Here is a 13,516-nt window from a genome sequence, read left to right as displayed (position 1 = left end):
GTAGAATTCTGTTCCTGCTGTAGCAAACAGGCTCAAATTAAGATTCTACATCTGTAAATGTTTTGTTAGTGCAAATCAAGTCTGACATTTTAAAGTGGAAATTACAAACTTTAGAAGCCTTTTTAAACCTTGAATACATACAAGTTTGCATTTCCTACTGTCCAGGAAAATTCTCTGAGAGAACAGACTGATCAAAATAAAATAGAACATCTGTAGTTTCTTTCACTTTTTATAGGCCATGTTGTTTTTTGCTATTGAACCATGGATTAAACACTATAAGGTATGGCTTTTGTGGCATCATTCATCAAGTCTTGCTGACCCTATACTTCTATGGAATAATCTACACTCACACAAACTATATTACAGCCCTGGGTGCAGATTTGTTAGACCCTATATTGAATTTAATGTGTCAAATGTCACTGAAGTTCATGCGTTCAGTCAAGTTGAAGTCAAATGCCATATTTTAATTAAGGATGATATTTGGTCTTCATAATGGTATCTGCTCATGGTATTTATTGTCAGCGCTCTGTCTAAAAAGTCCTTATGTCATGGAGAACGCATAAGTGAAATTTGTAGGCCTTTACTTTTCATGCAGCCTACGTCATCAATGTATGTGTGGATGGTAGCAAGTCTGGTTTTGAGCGCGCCATTAATATTGTGCGCGCTACCAGGAGCAAGACATCGACAGAGGAACAGCGCGCCCCCGAGAAAAGCACGGAGTCGTTTTAGTTACTGTATGTTTTATCCAAATGGAACACAAATCTGAGTTATTATGATGCGCCTTTGCCCATGACCAACCACTGCATTCAGAATATTGAATCATACGCCTACAAAGCATTGGGAATATACACCTTTTTCTCGTTTTGTAAGAAGCGTTCTATAGGGGTTCCGGTGACGGATTGTTTTTTCTGTCAGGAAATTGGTGGCATTAAAAATACATTTTACTTTATGTCGGTGAGCATCAGGACCTGAATTTATGGAATATCTTTCGCTCAAGTCTTCTGAACAGTTGGTGCATGTTTATCACTTCTATTGCACAAAGAAAGCACCGTTTTTTCCACTTTTGTTGAGTTCTAACTGCATATCGGGCACCGCGGAGATGGTAAAAGTTCAGTTATGCGCACAATATATTTTCTCGATAGAACCATCCTATCATAACTTGTTATCGATGCAAATGTATTAATTGTGTGTGGTCAACTATGTGTTGCATCTGTCTCCTATAATTGTACAACATTATTCCGAAAATAATAGCCTGCTTTCGTAGTTGAATCTTCATCTCCCATCTCCACCATGTTGTGTGTTGAATTACATTTGTTTCACCTGATTTCTTTGTTATAAAACGTCTGGTGCCTGTTTGCAGCTTATGGATTAATAATAAATATTCTGTATAGAAATGGAACAATACAGTTAGGAGTGAAAAAGGGCATAGAACAAAAAGGAAAAATCTGCAAATTTAGCAGGAAAAGGGGCCATCAAAATCACGGAAATCGCTTCGTCCTTTTCCTTTGGTGTACTATTACACTGTTGCAAATGGATTTCATAAAGGCAACACGGTTATTGTTACATCTTTTGTGTTAGTTCACCCTTTCCATGCTGACAAAATGTCACTTGGAAATATTGATTATTGAATAGAGAGAATTATGATGGCCTATTTTTTTGTATTCTAGCCTGAAAGTTGGACTTCTTGTTCCACAATGAAATGCCATCGGACGTTTTTCTTTTTTGATAAAGTTTGGAAATATGGGCAAGTTGTCGAACGTTTTTGTGGTGACGGAAGGTTGACACTTTTCTTTTTGGTCACTTTCTGAGCGCAGTCTAATGTATCGGATTTTGGACTATATTTCTGTTAAATTAATGTGGCATTAGAGAAATCCAAATGTATACGCATGTACAGTGACGATCTCGATGTGACGACATTGTGTTTTTTAGGCCTACTGCTCATTAGAATTTATATTTACTGGCTAGTGCGTAACAAACTATCGTGGACCAGCGCGCGCACTAGTGCCCCCGCACCTGGGGGCAACCCCACCATGGCGCCCTCATCCTTCTGTATCTCGGTGTGGTTGTGTGAGTGAATCAGCAACAACGACTGGGCATCAAAGCTGAGGATGATGCTCTGGAGATAACGGTTCAAACTGACGCTGCAGCATTTCTCCTGAGCGACCCAGTTAGCAGTTGAACCAGGGCCCCCGCTAGAGGGAACGGCTCTCATCTTCCAGACAGAGGTTAATCATCAGGGCAACAGCACAGGTGAGAGCTCATGCATATTCAACACATCACATCACAGAACAATTTCAAAAGGAATCCAACCTATAGAAACACTCACACCCTTATATGCTGAATATGGCTAAAGGACTCCACTCAATAAGCTCCACTCAAAGTGATATCATTTTTTTTTTAAATCAAATTAATGAATAGTTAAGTGTCCTTAAGCCTCTTAAGGCCTAGTTGTACATCACCTGTAATTCTCATAGCCTAGGGTTTCTCTCCTTCCTTCATGACATTACTTGATCAATTGGACAGTCCCCAGTTCTGGCCCCCGAAGTCAAAGTGAATTACTCCCTAAAAAGCAATGATGAAAACCAGCAGACACTGTGGCCCACAAGAAATGGAGTTTAGAATGATACAGATGTAGGATCTTAATTTGAGCCAGTTTACTACAGCAGGAAAATTACCCTGCAGCAACAGAAAAAGTGAATTATTATGTGGATTATAATTAAAGCCGCAATATGTAACTTTTTGGGTGGCCCAACGAAATTCACATAGAAATCTGAGTTATATATCTGTCATTCTCATTGAAAGCAAGTCTAAGAAGCAGTAGATCTGTTCTATGTGCACTATTTCTATGCTTCCCATTCTCTTGTTTTGTTTTTGCTTCCTTTACTTTTGGTTTTGTACACCAGCTTCAAACAGCTGAAAATACAATATTTCTGGTTATTGAAAATATATTTCACACTGGTTTAGATGGTACAATGATTCTCTACACTATGCATTGCTTGTTTTGCCACATAAACTGAAATTAGGCTAACTATTAGAATTTTAAACCAGAAAATGGCTGAGCAATTTCTGCATATTGCTCCTTTAATGGTCTTTTCTGTAGTGGTTGATACATTTTTTGTTAGGGCAAAACAAGTCTGACCTTTCAAAGTGGAAATTACAAACTTTAGAAGACTTTTTAAAACTGAAATACACTGCAAGTTTGCATTCCCTGCTGTGCAGGAAAATTCTCAACAACAGAAGAGTGATCAAATTAAGATCCTACATCTGAACCAGTACAGGATAGTTCTATGCATGCAACTTTGTCCAACTAACATTTTGCAAGGGAATTTTCCTCCCTACAGAACTGAGTGGATGCATAAAGTTATGGAGAAATGACAAAGCATTGTGCAATATTATGATTCTGAACTTTCCCTTGATCCTCTGCCTCCTCTCTTTCCCCTCTGCCATTACTCCTGGAGGTGGTAGTCAATCCATAAGTGGGGTTCCAGCTAACTCTGCTGGGAGGCTGTTTTGGATCTTTATTTTTGTTTTGTTATACAAAACACTTGGCAGACGGTACTCTGAGTTGCACCACTAGGCCGCACTACAAACTTTTATGGCAAGTTTTTACTCAAGCCTTGCAGTGCAGCTGTGAACATAGCAGGTCACCCCAACCCAGAGCACTTGAGCATGTTAAGCAAGGAGAGACGTGAGGCCAGGGACTGCTCAGGGTTTTTTGGATGTAAGGCACTGAGACAGTGCAAGGGCCGTGGTTGGGAAAAACAGCATTAGACTAAACACCTAAAAGCAGGCAAAGAGAAGTGGAGGGAGGAAAATCCATGTAAATCCGGTGAGTCCTGGAAATGCGATGCAAGTAAAATAAAGGGGGCACAGCTGACTGGGCTGGCAGTGTGCGGCCTCTCTCCTCGCTGAATTCTCCACATTCCTTGGGGAAGGTAATTAAAATCAGGATAGCGGGGGAGCAGAACGACAGATCTGAGAGGCCAGTCAATGTATAACAGAGATAGATAAGATGTTTGGTTGGTGTGTCCTGGAGCTATCTGCGACCCTGGGATTTCAATCCATGTTTTTATAGGAGGAGGGAGGACCAATGGTAGCAGGCCTTTGGTTTGGGGTACAAAGGGTAGACACATTTAGTGTGTCTCTTGGGTGAGGAGAATGTGAGTGTGGCGAGGGGGCCAGACGGACATACCTGGCATTCCAGTGGGTGATTATTACCCAGAATTCCAAAGGGCCACTGAAGCGCTTCAGGTGCTGCTGCTGTTGCCCGTTTATACTTACACCCCTCTTCATCATACCACTCTACCTCCTCAGCCACTCACCTCCCATCTTCATCCTCCTCTCTTTCCTGTTGTTTATGAGGCAGGGGCAGGGTTGACATTTGGCACATGTGCGGTAGTGTATCTTTTACAAGAATGCTCAATGCTCAATGCTTTCATTTCAGCGTCCTCTCAGATTCTAATAACAACACATTTCATTTGGTTAATATATTTCACTCACCTTAGGGTCCAATGCATTTCTCAGAATTTATATATGAACTTAGAGTTGAGTTACAGTGCACTAACCCCCCTGGGCAGAGTGGCCAGGCATGCTCAGGTCATTGGGAGGTGACTGGTTATAACTGCTGTGTTGACACTAGTGCCTTCTGGATTGGGTTCCTCTCCTGACCGGCTCTATTTGGATCAATAATAGAACGATATTGATCAGAGAGACTAGAGAAGATTGAGGGGCTGACCTTATAAAAAAAAGGAACAGCAGTGTTTTGGGCAACAATTTACCTTACATAGGCAGTATTCTCTGATGATGAATCCAGTACGTGTAATAAAAGGAAGTAACGATACTATATAGTAATAACTAGCATAGCTAAATGATATTGTGCACCCCTACTGAGCAATATATTGGTGAGTTTTCAATATCTTTTTGTACTTACTATGTCGTTACAGTGTAATAAGACCAATGCTATTGTGCTGATTGTTACTGTAGTGTAAGGCCCATATATATGTCTGGTCCACTTTAGGTAAAGAGAATACTAAAATACTCTCACTTACCAAAGAAAGCACACATTTTCCAAGCACACTAACCTCTGCTGAATTATAGTCTTATAGTTGTGTCAGTGGTTTTTGAATTCCAAGGTTTCTTTGTCATAGATATGGCAACCTACTCCACTAAAGGACATACGAGAGTCTCTAATGCTGTTGTCTTCTTGGATACACTATACATGTTAATACTTTACCTTGTCGCGGGTTATGGTAAATCAGGGAAAAATGTATACCTGGCACAACTCTGTCATCCTTTTTAAGAGAATATTGCCCTCTTAACATTAACAGTGCATTTATGATGTAGTTGATTGAGTGTTTTATGGCTCATGCAGTCGGAGAAGTTTAAAGCTGTCAGAATATTCACAGTAAAACTTTTTCACGTGCTTCGTGCCAGATCTGTCAGTGCCAGTGGAGCTCAAGTTTCAGACCTTTACAACTCTCACTTTTTCTCATGTGCAAAGTTTCTCTCTGTCACACACACACACACACACACACACACACACACACACACACACACACACACACACACACACACACACACACACACACACACACACACACACACACACACACAGCTCCAGTGCTTTTTAAATTGCCGCTTCCTGATCAGCCTGGCCTCGTCCCAGAAAAGTAATTTTAGTTTATGTTCCACGCTTTCCTTGAGAAATGGATGGTACTTCAGAAATGACATGTTCCTATATACATTCTCCATGCACCCTATCTTTAAATTCATTACACACCATTTAGTATGTTTATATCAAAAATAAACAGAATGTTTTTTAAGGACTGATGATGTCGTACACTTCACACTAAAAGATAATCTATTGCCAGTGCTACAAAATATGTTGAGCATAAAGATGATGAATACGATGATGATGACAACGGCAGCTTAGGTTGTGAAATATATTCCCCATGGTAACATATTGGTGCTTTCCCTGCAGGATGTTGATGGGTGGCACTGCAGAGTGAGGAGTCTGAAGAGCTGAAGATCTCTGAAGGTGGTTGGCTTAGACAGCGCTCACACACACACATCGCCAAAATGAGTGAGTTCCTTGTGTTGATTATGATGATGGTGGAACACACATGAAACCCTCACAATATTACACGTCATAAATGTACACTCAGATAAACGCACGCACGCACACACACACACACACACACACACGCACATACACACACACACACACACACACACACACACACACACACACACACACCACACACACACACACACACACACACACACACACACACACACACACACACACACACACACACACACTATTCCCCAGCCTCGGGCCTGTGTGAGTTGAGCTGAGCTGATTTTCCAGACGCTGGCCGGGCCGGCAGGTGAAGGATTGATTTTCAGTGTTATGGAGATGGGGCTCTGGTTCTCTCTCTTGCCCTACTGCTGTGTGATGTCTGTCCAAACTACACTCGGGGAATATTTCCCTTTGTGAGCTAACACAGCCAATGCAGAGATCACTCAGAGATCAAACATGGGAATAGAAATATCAAAAACACTGCAGTCTGTCCTCTCACTGGCTCCATTACCCTGTCGCTAGCTGAACACTCTCAATGTGGGATTATATAAAAACACACATTTTCTGTGTACACAACTAGAAGTGGGAATTATGTGGCTACATGTGCACGCGTGCACACACACACACACACACACACACACACACACACACACACACACACACACACACACACACACACACACACACACACACACACACACACACACACACACACACAGCACACACGCACACACACAATTACACTTAAATTTGATCTCATGGTAAATGTGTGTTTCCACCAACTGTTCTCCCCTACAGATGAGCGTCAGGCTCTCCACTCCATAATGAAGGACCTAGTGGCCCTCCAGATGACGAGGCGCCAGCCTGGGCCCTCTTATGACACGGGGAAACCCAGGACTCTGCCCAACCCTGTCCCTGCCCCTGCTAAGAGACAGGTAAACCATCTACCACCCCACACAGTCAACAACACACACTCTCCTCAGACAGGCATGTCATCATCATCTCTACATGACATCTTGTTTCCCTTCATGACCCCTTCATGACCCCTCTTGATGGGGCTTCTTCTTTACTCCCTCAGGACGATGTCAGAATAAAGTTTGAGTTCAGTGGAGAGAGGAGGTGAGTGGGTTTTCTTGTTTTTGGATGTGTCTTTGTGTGTGTGTGTGTGTGTGTGTGTGTGTGTGTGTGTGTGTGTGTGTGTGTGTGTGTGTGCGTGCGTGCGTGCGTGCGTGCGTGCGTGCGTGTGTGTGTGTGTGCTTGTTTTATCACGTCTTTGTCTGTGAGAAGAGCATGGTCAGCTCAGCTCAAACTCACTCCAGATCTCAAGTCAGAATGGTATGTGAAGCGGAGAATGGAAAGGGAAAGGACTGCGGTTTAGCTGTGGCAGCCAGCAGAAACCACAGCTATGTTAGGTGTGTTTAGAGGAATCTGCACACACTGGAAACGGAATATGTTTGTAAAAGTGTGTGTGCACGCTTGTGTTGCAGATCTAAAGAGGATATAGTTTCCAGACCTAAACACTTTTTTTCCTTGTCTGTTTGTCTGTCCATCTTACCCACTGTTTGTCTATATCTTTTTTATTTGTGCAGGATACTGATGTTTGGGAGGCCTGTGCAGTTTGAAGAAATCCAGCAGAAGGTCAAAACTGTCTTTGGCCAACAGCTAGACTTGCACTATATGAACAATGAGGTACAGCTAACCCCACATCTCTTTCTCTGCATTTCTCACCTACAAACACTCTCTCAGACAAACACCAACACAATGCATACACACACAAACACTGGCCCTCACATCAACATCAACCCACTTGATGTAGGTAACTTTTACGGACAGTTTCCTAAGATGCATGTTTAATGGAGATTCTCCCTTAGTGTCTCTGTGTTTTGGTTGAGTCATCTCTGTGTGCTGTGTGTCCAGCTGTCCATCCCTCTGCGTGGTCAGGACGACCTGGACAAGGCCATTGACCTGCTGGACCGCAGCTCCAAGATTAAGAGCATCAAGATCTTGCTGCTGACGCAGGAGCAGTGCAATGTACTACTACTACACACACACACACACACACACATAAATACACAGACATACAGAAAAAACACACACACATTAAGCAATAAGATGTTATTAAAATCAGATGTAATGGGGTAGTGTGTACAGTCTATATGTGGATACTGAACACACCCCTCTCACCCCACCCCTAGGCCTCCCCATCCCCCTCTCCCTCCTCCCACCACACGGTGAGTAAGCAGGTGAGGATCAAAGCCTCCCAGTCCACAGGTGATGTCAGCACGGTGTACCAGCCCTCCGAGCCCAGGGGGCGCCACCTCTCCACCAGTGAGTATGAACAAGCAGATTCAACTCATAGCTGTTTCCTCTATTCTACTGCCTTTGCTTTCAACATCCTCTTTCTCCATTTCTCTCGCTATAACTTTTTTTTACAATAGAAAGGGAAGGGTAGTGGTATCTGTCAATATGGAGAGACAGTAATGTTGTATTTTGTCTGGTTTGGTGTTTGTCATGTCTTGCTCTCTTAACTCATTTATTTTGCTAGCTTTCTCTTTGTCTCTCTCTCTCTCCCCCCTGCCCCCCACTCTCTCTCATTTCCACCCCCCCTCTCTCTCTAGCTGCTGTTGTTTCTCTGGCTTCCTCTCTTAGCAGTAGGTTCTCTTCCTCTTCCTGTCAACCATCACTGGCTACTCTACAATGGCCTGCTGGCCACAAGCCAATCAGATTTAGAGACACTATTAGCATGGCGGGCCAATGGCCTGGTTTTAGAAACACTGGCTGTTTTGGGAGAAGGTTGAAATTAGTGCTGCGTGAGGGAAACTGTACAAATCCTAAATTCTCTGCAGATCCGTCGCCTGAGGCAGAGTTACATTTCTAACAGTCACATTATTAATCATTTAGATATTTTCCCCCTCATTTCATTCTGTGGTTGGAGAGAGAGAGAGAGAGAGATCATATCTATTATCAGTGTTAGAGATGTATCTTCTTTTCTCCCACATAATCCATTGTTTAACATTTTTTTGAATATATATTTTTTTCATTTAGCAGATGCTCTTATCCAAAGCGACGTACCTGAGCAATTAGGGTTAAGTGCCTTGCTCAAGGGCACATTTACAGATTTTTTCACCTAGTCTGCTCGGGGATTCAAACCCACGACCTTTCGGTTACTGGCCCAAACGCTTTTAACCACTAGGCTACCTGTCATTGATCTTGGTACACCAGAATCCCATTATCTCATGTATCGATTTCCATTGGTTTAGAACAGTGTAATATGGCCAAGTCACAGTCCTATTTCTTATCCTCCTCCTCTCTCCTGTCCCAGGCTCACAGAACACAGGCCGTAGCTCCCCCCCTCCTGGCTATGTCCCTGAGCGGCAGCAGAGGATCGCCCGCCAGGGCTCCTACACCAGCATCAACAGTGAGGGAGAGTTCATCCCAGAGAGCGACCAGTGTGTGAGTCATTGCACTGTACACAAACAAGTGCACGAACACACACACACACACACACACACACACACACACACACACACACACACACACACACACACACACACACACACACACACACACACACACACACACACACACACACACCGTTGGGTTAATACTGTGTCTCCTCTCCCTAGGTGCTGGACCCCTGGAGCAGTGCAGAGAACTCTGTCTCAGGAAGCTGCCAGTCGCTGGACAGTAGCTCAGACAGGTGAGTGCAGGGCTCTACCCCACATTCTACCCAGGGGTGAAAGTAAGCCAGTACTGTCTGGTATGGCATCCCGGCAAAATAAATAGTGGGGTACTCCGTACTGGTAAAACATGAGCCTATGTTCTAAAATGGCGACGGAACAAATGGCAGCAGAGGACAAAGAGCCGGATGCCTGGTCAGGACCCGGAGAAGGCGACTGGGAAAGCTGCCGTTAAAGCTGCCATTACCGTCAATACTACTCGCCAACGTGCAATCATTGGACAATAAATTAGACGAGGTAGGATCACGAATATCCTACCAACGGGACATCAAAAACTGTAATATCCTATGTTTCACGGAATCGTGGCTGAATGATGACATGGATATTCAGCTAGCGGGATATACACTGCACCGGCAAGATAGAACAGAACACTCCGGTAAGACGAGGGGAGGCGGTCTGTGCATATTTGTAAACAACAGCTGGTGCAAGAAATCTAAGGAAGTGTCTAGATTTTGCTCGCCTGAAGTAGAGTATATTGTGATAAATTGCAGGCCACACTACTTGCCTAGAGAGTTTTCAGCTATACTTTTCGTGGCTGTTTATTTACCACCACAGACAGATGCTACCACTAAGACCGCACTCAGTCAGCTGTATAAGGAAATAAGCAAACAGGAAACCACTCACCCAGAGGCGGCGCTCCTAGTGGCCGGACACTTTAATGCAGGGAAACTTAAATCAGTTCTGCCAAATTTCTATCAACATGTTAAATGTGCAACCAGAGGGAAAAAAATTCTAGATCACCTGTACTCCACACACAGAGGCGCATACAAAGCTCTCCCTCGCCCTCCATTTGGTAAATCCGACCACAACTCTAAATCAAATCAAATCAAAGTTTATTTGTCACGTGCGCTGAATACAACAGGTGTAGACCTTACAGTGGAATGCTTACTTACAGGCTCTAACCAATAGTGCAAAAAAGGTATTAGGTGAACAATAGGTAGGTAAAGAAATAAAAACAACAGTAAAAAACAGGCTATATACAGTAGCGAGGTTAGTCGGGCTGATTGAGGTAGTATGTACATGTAGATACGGTTAAAGTGACTATGCATATATGATGAACAAGCAAAAATTAAAGCAGGAAGCACCAGTGACTCGGTCTATAAAAAAGTGGTCAGATGAAGAAGATGCTAAACTACAGGATTGTTTGCTATCACAGACTGGAACATGTTCCGGGATTCTTCTGATGGCATTGAAGAGTACACCACATTAGTCACTGGCTTTATCAATAAGTGCATCGAGGACGTCGTCACCACAGTGACTGTACGTAAATACCCCAACCAGAAGCCATGGATTACAGGCAACATTCGCACTGCGCTAAAGGGTAGAGCTGCCGCTTTCAAGGTGCGGGACTCTAACCCGGATGCTTACAAGAAATCCTGCTATGCCCTGCGACGAACCATCAAACAGGCAAAGCGTCAATACAGGGCTAAGATTGAATCCTACTACACCGGCTCCGATGCTCGTCTTATGTGGCAGGGCTTGCAAACTATTACAGACTACAAAGGGAAGCACAGCCGCGAGCTGCCCAGTGACACGAACCTACCAGATGAGCTAAATCACTTCTATGCTCGCTTTGAGGCAAGCAACATTGAGGCATGCATGAGAGCATCAGCTGTTCCAGACGACTGTGTGATCACGCTCTCCATAGCCGACGTGAGTTAGACCTTTCAACAGGTCAACATACACAAGGCTGCGGGGCCAGACGGATTACTAGGACGTGTGCTCCGGGCATGTGCTGACCAACTGGCAGGTGTCTTCACTGACATTTTCAACATGTCCCTGATTGAGTCTGGAATACCAACATGTTTCAAGCAGACCACCATAGTCCCTGTGCCCAAGAACACAAAGGCAACCTGCCTAAATGACTACAGGCCCATAGTACTCACGTCCGTAGCCATGAAGTGCTTTGAAAGGTTGGTAATGGCTCACATCAACACCATTATCCCAGAAACCCTAGACCCACTCCAATTTGCATACCTCCCAAACAGATCCACAGATGATGCAATCCCTATTGCACTCCATACTGGCCTTTCCCACCTGGACAAAAGGAACACTTATGTGAGAATGTTATTCATTAACTACAGCTCAGCGTTCAACACCATAGTATCCTCAAAGCTCATCACTAAGCTAAGGATCCTGGGACTAAACACTTCTCTCTGCAACTGGATCCTGGACTTCCTGACGGGCCGCCCCCAGGTGATGAGGGTAGGTAGCAACACATCTGCCATGCTGATCCTCAACACTGGAGCTCCGCAGGGGTGCATGCTCAGTCCCCTCCTGTATTCCTTGTTCCCCTACGACTGCATGGCCACGCACGACTCCAACACCATCATTAAGTTTGCTGACGACACAACAGTGGTAGGCCTGATCACCGACAACGACGAGACAGCCTATAGGGAGGAGGTCAGAGACCTGGCCAGGTGGTGCCAGAATAACAACCTATCCCTCAACGTAACCAAGACTAACTAGATGATTGTGGACTACAGGAAAAGGAGGACCGAGCATGCCCCCATTCTCATCTACGGGGCTGTAGTGGAGCAGGTTGAGAGCTTCAAGTTCCTTGGTGTCCACATCAACAACAAACTAGAATGGTCCAAACATACATCGCATTCTAGTGACTCCTTGTGGCGGGCCGAACGCCTTCAAGCTGACTTTGGGCGCCTGCAAGCTGACTTCGGTCGCCAGCTGGACAAGCGATGGGACAAGACTGTAACTACCAAATGGGGATAAAAAACAAAACAGGTTTAACATGTTAAAAGTGATATGACAAATCTTTACTAAGCCCACAGAGATCATATTTAAAATTAATAAGGATTCTAAATGTAATTATATAATTACACCTATAAAAAGAAGGTGTGTGGGCACTTGGGTGTCCGGTACCAGTAAGAAATTAAATCTACTTTTACCCCTGATTCTACCTCACACGTACACAATACTGGACTTTGGTTATAAAGACAGTGTATGTATTTTGAGGAAGGGATCAGCACCTCTCACTCTCTCTATTTGTCCTTCCTCCCAGCCCCTCCCTGAGGAAGTCACGCATGCACCGAGCCAAGAGCTACCCTGATAACCGGCAGCAGGACAACGTCTCAGGTGGGTGCCCAGGAGGAATCCTGATATCACTACATAAGATATAGATCCTCACTGTAACGGAAAACTGTCATTTATACAGTCATTTGAGCTATTATCAACAGTAAAAAACATTGGAAGTTTTACTGTAGCATACTGTAAATTATGGGGAAATTGCTGTATTTCGAATGGTACTGTAATTCCACCCCACGAATACAGTACTGTACTGTATCTTTAGAGCACCAAAAACCTTATGACCACTAGTGGGTGCACGGTATTGTTGTCTCTGGCTTATTACTGTATTTTGAGGCGTGCCTTGTAAGAGGCTATATTTGTTGCACCCGTGAGTGAGAATGCTGTACCAATTTTACTCTTATGTGGTTAAAGTGGCCCATCAATAAAAAATGTATAAGGGCAGATTGGAGTGGCAGCAAATGGTTGAGCATTTTGCCATGTCCTTTTGGTCTGTTTTGACCTGTAGTCGCTGACAGTTTGGAAGCCTCTAGAAGTGCAAGTGATATAAAGCACCAAATATGAATTAATATGATGTAATGTGTAAACACTTAGCAGCCAACTGACTTGCACCAATCCCATGGAATTACAGTAAAATACTGTCATCCATGCA

At 43.8% G+C, this 13,516-nt stretch overlaps 1 protein-coding gene across 1 annotated transcript in view; it reads left to right on the top strand.

The window, feature by feature from the left end:
- Positions 1-663: 663 nt before the first annotated feature.
- Positions 664-13,516, top strand: part of LOC106595351 (mitogen-activated protein kinase kinase kinase 3) — a 22,293-nt gene continuing 9,440 nt past the window's right edge. Inside the window, exons 1-10 of the mRNA XM_045715372.2 lie at positions 664-2,250; positions 5,981-6,082; positions 6,881-7,017; positions 7,161-7,201; positions 7,672-7,771; positions 8,000-8,113; positions 8,278-8,410; positions 9,405-9,535; positions 9,709-9,782; positions 12,842-12,915. Of these exons, the coding sequence (XP_045571328.1) occupies positions 6,079-6,082; positions 6,881-7,017; positions 7,161-7,201; positions 7,672-7,771; positions 8,000-8,113; positions 8,278-8,410; positions 9,405-9,535; positions 9,709-9,782; positions 12,842-12,915 (808 nt within the window). The 5' untranslated portion in view covers positions 664-2,250; positions 5,981-6,078. The remainder of the gene's footprint in view (positions 2,251-5,980; positions 6,083-6,880; positions 7,018-7,160; positions 7,202-7,671; positions 7,772-7,999; positions 8,114-8,277; positions 8,411-9,404; positions 9,536-9,708; positions 9,783-12,841; positions 12,916-13,516) is intronic.

The sequence above is a fragment of the Salmo salar genome, chromosome 03 (assembly GCF_965601325.2).
Source record: "Salmo salar chromosome 03, fSalSal1, whole genome shotgun sequence".
Taxonomy (NCBI): Eukaryota; Metazoa; Chordata; class Actinopteri; order Salmoniformes; family Salmonidae; genus Salmo; species Salmo salar.
The sequence above is the reverse complement of the archived record's forward strand: the minus strand, read 5'-3'. Positions and strand labels throughout refer to the sequence as shown.